We start from the raw sequence: 8,022 nt of genomic DNA on the forward strand, positions 1-8,022 counted from the left end.
TCTTGTGTGCCCTGTTTGCATTTTCTAGCCTAAACAGGAATGGTTCAGGTTTAAGGGTTAGAGTGTAAGTGGGGAAGGACCAGATTGGTTTTGGGAATTGTCGTTTTCCAGGGTGCCATCACTCACTGCTGTGCGAGCTGTAGTGCTTGGCTCTGACCCGGGCCCTCCCTGTCCCAGCACTTGCTCCTGTAGAGCCCTGTGCAGTGGTCACCATTCTGGGAGGTTGTGGGAGCTGACCAGACGGACAGCGCTGGCTCGGCTCTGTCTGGTGGGAAGGCTGCTGTTCAGTTGCTGCTGGAATTACTAACCTTCAAAGCTCGCGGTTTATAAGAAACAGAAAAACCCACGAAAACATCCCAAAGGGACTGCCCAGCCATCTGAAGGCCCCTTACCCCACCCTGGCATTTTTTATCTCTGCATAATCAGAAAAATAATTGACAGCTGGAGTTCTTGCTGTCCCAGGGCTCCGGCAAAACAGGAAATGCACTGTTTTCCTGAAGTTTGTTGGTGGTGACCCAGGATGACATGCGTGAATGGTGTTTATTCTTGGTGAGGCCAGATGTCACCTTTTCCCGTTTTGACCACACTGCCTGGCGTGCAGGAAATTCATTCCCCCACCAGGGAATGAACCCGGGCTCAGGGCAATGAAAGTGCAGAGTCCTCTAACCAGAGTGTCATCTTGTAAGTACCCAGAGAGGATTGATGGGACAATTGCTGTGGTCCTGCACTACAAACGCCATCTGCCTGGCACAGTGCCAGGGGCAGGTCTTGAGAGCCCAGGGGCATGGGCTTGCAGGCAGGTTTGTTAGGTGAGATGCCAACTTCACTTTGCAGGTCAAGTAAGGGCTGCTGATGGTTATAATCGGCACTTCCTGCACAGGGGTCAGCTTTTGAGGAGCAGCTCTGGGTCAGCCAGCAGGCCCACCAAGGTAAGGAAAGCCAGCAAGACTAGCTGGAAGTGGCTTTTAAGGGGTATGGGAATGTGGGGATCATTGGTGGGGTTCTGCAGCTTTATATGGAGAGGGAGAGAGAGCCAGGTGAGACTGGTAGCAGTTTCCTGAGCTGCGTCAGTGGTTTTGCGCTGGCAACCACAAAGCCATATCGGTTCACCTATTGGCTGAAGCTCCAATACTTTGGCCCCCTGATGCCAAGAACTGACTCACTGGAAAAGGCCCTGATGCTGGGAAAGACTGAAGGCAGGAGGAGAAGGGGACGACAGGATGAGATGGTTGGATGGCATCACCGACCTGGTGGACAGGGAACCCTGGCGTGCTGCATTCCATGGGGTTGCAAAGAGCTGGACACTGAGCGACTGAACTGAACTAAAAGCTGAACCAATTTCAGTCTTGACAGGCTGTTGTAATTTAGACCACAGGGTGGCAGCCGACAGCAGCCCTGAGTGCACTGGTCCTGGGAGGTGAACTTTGTATTCCTAACCACCAATGAGCAGAAACTTGCCTTGGCAGAGCGGCAGTGTTGGGGGAAGCTGTTTCAGAGCAGCCTTGGCTGCCTTGCCAAAGATTGCTTTTTATCCAATTTTTCTGCTGGCGCGAGCGATGTCAAGTGGTTGCCTGTGTTCGCACGCCTTGTGATTGTTTAACCTGGATTCTGCTGTGAAATGTTAGCTCTCAGCTTTACTGTTTCCCGCCGAGGCCAGCAAGGGAGCAGATGGGTTTCCTCTATAGCCTTGGTGATTTTCTGGCCCTAAAATGTCACTTTCTCAGCTAGGGCTCTTTGCCAACCTTTTCCCTCGTGATTTAAATTCATTCCAGAATGTGTTCTCCAAGATCACCCATGCACTCTGGGAAAACCCGAGGCATCTACAGGGTAGAGTCAGAGACTACAGATAAAAATCCACAGTTGGAGGTGTTCTTGCTGCCTGCCGGTCTCCCTCCTCCCTCCCCCTATGTTGGGAAATGGAGTGACTCCTGCCTATCAATAGTCACTGATAAGCTGCTTGGGGATCGATGCTGATAGACGCTCTGGGAAGGCTTGAAATTTTCCTTTAAGGACCTCACTGTTTAGTTAGGAAAGCAAAACCAAAGCTCTACATTGAGACCATAATACCAAGTATATAGGTGGCAGATCAGTCCAGACAAAGGCAGTGGTGAGTGAGCGAAGGCGGAAGTGACCCAGAGGTGCTTGTGCCCGGTGAGGGGGCTGGTGGTGAGACCAGTCAGGACTGGAGAACAAAAATGTCAGGTGGTGCCAGGTTATGAAACACGTCAAAATTTAAAGTTTTGGAGACTTCCTTGGTGGTCCAGTGGTTAAACCTCAGTGCTCCCAATGTAGGGGGCTCACGTTCAATCACTGGTCAGGGGACTTGATCCCACACGCCACAACAATAATAAAAATTAAGGTTTTTAAAAAATAAGTTTGAAAAAAAATAAATAAAAAATAATAATTAAAAAATAAGTTTGGGAAAACCAAATATTTGCTATTACAAGTGCCTGAGAGGGTCACTTGAGGTGGATGGAGTACAAGGGGCGCAGGGCCCCCAGGCACATCCATCACTGGGTGGAAGCTTTGGAGAAGATTGAGCCTTTCTTCCAGGGTTGGTTTTGAGGCCCATGAAAGCCTGGCACCTGCCCACCAGCCCCATATTTGGCTCACCAGCTAATCCCCACCACTGCTACCACCAAAACAGGCTCCAGAGGATTTTTAAGGGATTTTTGAAGCTGACAGCTGAAGGCACATTTTCCTAATACAAACTTCCCTATATGGACACAAATCCCCTTTCCCTGAAAAATACAGTCCCCTTCCAGGGAGTGCCAACAACAGCTTTAAGCATCTGTGTTTCTGTAGAAGTCCAGACTTGGGTTTGATTAATAAATGAACCTTCGAGAAGCAGCTGCCACATGCCTATGTTAGATGCCGGGAGATGAAAATGTTTTTGAGAAGGATACATCCTCTGGGCCTGAAGACATGAGGGCCCACCTGGACCCTCCCTACGTGAGTGCCTGGCCTGGGCCCCCAGCAGGGCAGTGTGGGCCCTAGGAATTCCCCAATTCTGCCCTAGTCTCCAGAAGCCAGACCGGCTAAGTGAGGACTAAGAGACAAGAGACACCTGTGCCCAGACTGTCTCCAAGCTTTGGGAATGCAGCCTGGAGTAGCCCCACAGCAATGCGGGCTCACAGGCTCCTCCTTGTCTGCCTCAGAATGCACTCATCAGTTCTAAGACCCGGGAGAAAGGAGTCTCCCTGAGAGCACTGCTAGAGCAATTGGTTTAATCTGTCCTGGGACCTGGTCTGCCTAAGTTTCCAATGAACATAAAGTACTCGTGGCTCTCAGAGGATGGATCAGTGATTATTTTAGAGTGGGCTTTCAGGACAAAGTCTCAGGAGATGATTCAGTGGTCTAATGGCCGTAGGTGATGAGGCTGGGTGTGGAGGCAGGACTGCAAGACACTCCACAGCCCCAGTCCTGCCTCCTCCTCACTTCGTGCTACTGTGGACCTCCCCCAGAACAAGTGCAATGCCCTAAGAGGCCCCTTGCCTGCAGCTTTGCTCTGATTTCCACCACTCTCCCCACCCTAGTCGCAGTTAGTTTTGAGAGACATGTAAACAAAGGTACTCTTCATCTTCAGAGCAGATCAGATCAGTCGCTCAGTCATGTCCGACTCTTTGCGACCCCATGAATTGCAGCACGCCAGGCCTCCCTGTCCATCACCAACTCTCGGAGTTCACTCAGACTCAACGTCCATCGAGTCAGTGATGCCATCCAGCCATCTCATCCTCTGTCGTCCCCTTCTCCTCCTGCCCCCAATCCCTCCCAGCATCAGAGTCTTTCCAATGAGTCAACTCTTTGCATGAGGTGGCCAAAGTACTGGAGTTTCAGCTTTAGCATCCTTTCAAAGAAATCCCAGGGCTGATCTCCTTCAGAATGGACTGGTTGGATCTCCTTGCAGTCCAAGGGACTCTCAAGAGTCTTCACCAACACCACAGTTCAAAAGCATCAATTCTTCGGTGCTCAGCCTTCTTCATAGTCCAACTCTCACATCCACACATGACCAAAGGAAAAGCCATAGCCTTGACTAGACGAACCTTTGTTGGCAAAGTAATGTCTCTGCTTTTGAATATGCTATCTAGGTTGGTCATAACTTTCCTTCCAAGGAGTAAGCCTCTTTTAATTTCATGGCTGCAGTCACCATCTGCAGTGATTTTGGAGCCCAGAAAAAGAAAGTCTGACACTGTTTCCACTGTTTCCCCATCTATTTCCCATGAAGTGATGGGACCGGATGCCATGATCTTTGTTTTCTGAATGTTGAGCTTTAAGCCAACTTTTTCACTCTCCACTTTCACTTTCATCAAGAGGCTTTTGAGTTCCTCTTCACTTTCTGCCATAAGGGTGGTGTCATCTGCATATCTGAGGTTATTGATATTTCTCCCAGCAATCTTGATTCCAGCTTGTGCTTCTTCCAGTCCAGCGTTTCTCATAATGTACTCTGCATAGAAGTTAAATAAGCAGGGTGACAATATATAGCCTTGACGTACTCCTTTTCCTATTTGGAACCAGTCTGTTGCTGCATGTCCAGTTCTAACTGTTGCTTCCTGACCTGCATACAAATTTCTCAAGAGGCAGGTCAGGTGGTCTGGTATTCCCATCTCTTTCAGAATTTTCCACAGTTTATTGTGATCCACACAGTCAAAGGCTTTGGCATAGTCAATAAAGCAGAAATAGATGTTTTTCTGGAACTCTCTTGGTTTTTCGATGATCCAGAGGATGTTGGCAATTTGATCTCTGGTTCCTCTGCCTTTTCTAAAACCAGCTTGAACATCAGGAAGTTCACAGTTCACGTATTGCTGAAGCCTGGCTTGGAGAAGTTTGAGCATTACTTTACTAGCGTGTGAGATGAGTGCAATTGTGCTGTAGTTTGAGCATTCTTTGGCATTGCCTTTCTTTGGGATTGGAATGAAAACTGACCTTTTCCAGTCCTGTGGCCACTGCTGAGTTTTCCAAATTTGCTGGCATATTGAGTGTAGCACTTTCACAGCATCATCTTTCAGGATTTGAAATAGCTCAACTGGAATTCTATCACCTCCACTAGCTTTGTTCATAGTGATGCTTTCATCTTAAAATCCTTCCAAAGTTCCATGTTGCCTTCCAGAGCCTTCTAGAATCTAGGCAATGGCAGGCTCCATGCATGGCCTAACAGGTTCATCTGTCAACCAAAACAAAACTCCAAATTCCGGAATGCAGCTACACTGACACCCTTTCTCAACTTCAGGCTGTTTTGCTTGTGGTATTCCATGTGGGGGGAAATTCTCCCACCCCGTCCACTCGGGGGTCTTGTTCATTCTTCAGATTAAATTATGTCCCCTGAGAAGCCTTTCCTGGTAGAACCGACCCTACTGCAAGGTCCAGTTAGGGGTTTCTCCTGGTATGCAGTGGGCACCGAATTTCTCCAGGCTGTGTGGAAGCTGCTCAGGAGCTAGACCATTTTCTCTGTGACACAACCTTGTCCAGGGTCATAGCCCAGGGTCTCATACCGAGTAGGAGCTACTTTACAGTTGTTTGCTGCGTGAACGATGTCCTGGCAGGAGTGGTCTCCGAAGAGCTATCCCCTTCTGTAGAAAGGACACTGGTGAAAAAAAACTGTCTCTGTGGAAGGGACTTCCTGGCTGTCCAGTAGTTAAGGCTCCACGCTTCTAATACAGGGGGCTTGGGTTCAGTCCCTGATTGGGGAACTAAGACCCCACATTCCTCCTGTGTGTGTGTGCGTGTGTGTTACTCAGTCATGTCCGACTCTGTGATTCCATGCACTGTAGCCTGCCAGGCTCCTCTGTCCATGGAATCCTCCAGGCAAAAATACTGGAGTGGGTTGCCATTTCCTAATCCTGCTGTGTGGTGCAGCCAAAAAAAAAAAGTCTCCGCAGGAGCCTAGATTGGGAATGCAGAGGCGACCGTGACACTGATACAGCCTGACCGCGGAGGGACTGCCAGCGCTGGGAGGCAGGCCTGGAAATGTACACTACGTGCCCCGTGGCTGCGGCTGGAATTGAGCTGGTGGCTTCTGGGGATGAGGGGAGCAAACATGATCAAGAGGAAGGCCTCCCACAGTGCGCCACTGTGACCCTCGGAGCTCAGTCGAACAGTTTAAAGTAGCGTGAGACTGGCCTAGGCACGCATCCACAGAGTAACCAGAGAAGCAGCCTGGGGCTCCCTTCCCCAAGTCTAGGAGTTTGTATTCCTTTTATTCCTTTTTCTTCTTATTTTTGGTTACACTGAGTGGCATGTGGTGTCTTAGTTTACCAACCAGGGGTGGAAACCTGCGCCCCCTGCATTGGAAGGTGAAGTGTTAACCACTGGACTGCCGGGAAAGTCCCTATTTTTATTCTTTTTTTTTTTTCAGCTTTATTGAGGTATAATTGACATAAAGTACATATACAGGCAGACCTTGGAGATATGGCTGGTTTAGTTTCAGACCTCTGCAGTAAAGTCAATTGCAGTAAAACGAGTCACACAGATTTTTTTATTTCCCGGTGCGTGTAAGTTATGATGCACTGTTGTCTGTAACAGCATTATGTCTGAAAAACAATATACATATCTTAATTTAAACATGCTTTATTGCTGAGAAATGCTAACTACCATCTGAGCCTGCAGTGAGTCACACTAGTAACATCAAAGATCACAGATCAGCTTAACAAATAATAATGAAAAAATCTGAAATATTGCAAGAATTAACAAAATATAACAGATATGCAGTGAGCAAATGCTGTTGGAAAATGGTAGATGACAGATGATCTTATTTGCAAAACAGAAACAGACACAGACATAGAGAATAAGTGTATGGACACTGAGGGAGGAAAGGGAGAGGCTTGGATGAGTTGGGAGATTGGGATTGACGTATATATTCCACTGATACTGCGTATAAAATAACTAATGAGAACCTACTGTAGAGCACAGGGGACTCAGTGCTCTGCAGTAACCTAAATGGGAAGGAAATCTGAAAAAGAATGGTTATATGTATACATACAGCTGATTTACTTTGCTGTACAATGGAAACTAATATGACTATTGTAAAGCAACTATACTCCAATAAAAATTAATTTAAAGCCGGAAGTGCTGGTGTTTGTAGCAGGCGTAATGGCGTCAAGGTTACTCTGTGGAGCTGGAGTTTTGGCCTCCCAGGCCCTGAGGGCCTGGGGTCCAAATGGAGTCTCCGTGGTGCGCTCTATGGCGTCTGGAGGTGGTGTTCCTACTGATGAAGAGCAGGCGACTGGGCTAGAGAGGGAGGTCATGCTGGCTGCTCGCAAGGGACAGGACCCATACAATATACTTGCCCCAAAGGCAACCTCAGGTACCAAGGAAGACCCTAATGTACCAAGGAAGACCCTAATTTAGTCCCCTCCGTCACCAACAAGCGGAGGGTGGGCTGCATCTGTGAAGAAGACCACAGTACTGTCATCTGGTTCTGGCTGCACCAAGGCGAGGCCCAGCAATGCCCCAGCTGTGGAACCCATTACCAGCTGGTGCCACACCAGTTGGCCCACTGAGCCATTGCACTAAAGCACTCAGAATATGATGTGGAATTTCTTCTTTCCAGTAAAGACTAGCCATTACATTGGCTTCTCCTCCCATTAAAAAAAAATTTTTTTAATTAAAAAAAATGGTACTGTGACTTCCCTGGTGGTCCAGTGGCTAAGATGTGGCGCTCCCAATGCAAGGGGCCCAGGTTCAATCCTTGGACAGGGAACTAGATCCTACATGCCACAACTAAGTGCCATAACTAAGACCTGGTGCAGCCAAATAAATTTTTTTTAAATACTAATAAAAATTAAAAATGGCACATATAGACTTGCTTGATGCAGGGTTGCCACCAATCCTCAATTTATAAAAAAAAACTCAGTATCTGTGATGGACGTGAGTCTGAGTGAACTCTAGGATTTGGTGATGGACAGGGAGGCCAGCGTGCTGCGATTCATGGGGTCGCAAAGAGTCGGAGACAACTGCGCGACTGAACTAACTGACTGACAGACTGATAAATGAGATATGCCTTTATTTAGACTGTCAGTTCAGTTG

General features: G+C 48.0%; 1 protein-coding gene across 1 annotated transcript; it reads left to right on the forward strand.

Annotated features, from left to right (window-relative positions):
• Positions 1 to 7,039: 7,039 nt before the first annotated feature.
• On the forward strand, positions 7,040 to 7,581 carry LOC102410790 (cytochrome c oxidase subunit 5B, mitochondrial-like). The gene is given in 2 exon segments (XM_044931175.2): positions 7,040 to 7,302; positions 7,305 to 7,581. Coding segments are annotated over 2 exon segments (408 nt in total). The 5' UTR covers positions 7,040 to 7,086; the 3' UTR covers positions 7,497 to 7,581.
• The last annotated feature ends 441 nt before the right edge of the window (positions 7,582 to 8,022 follow it).

Source organism: Bubalus bubalis, chromosome 2, assembly GCF_019923935.1.
Source record: "Bubalus bubalis isolate 160015118507 breed Murrah chromosome 2, NDDB_SH_1, whole genome shotgun sequence".
Classification (NCBI taxonomy): Eukaryota; Metazoa; Chordata; class Mammalia; order Artiodactyla; family Bovidae; genus Bubalus; species Bubalus bubalis.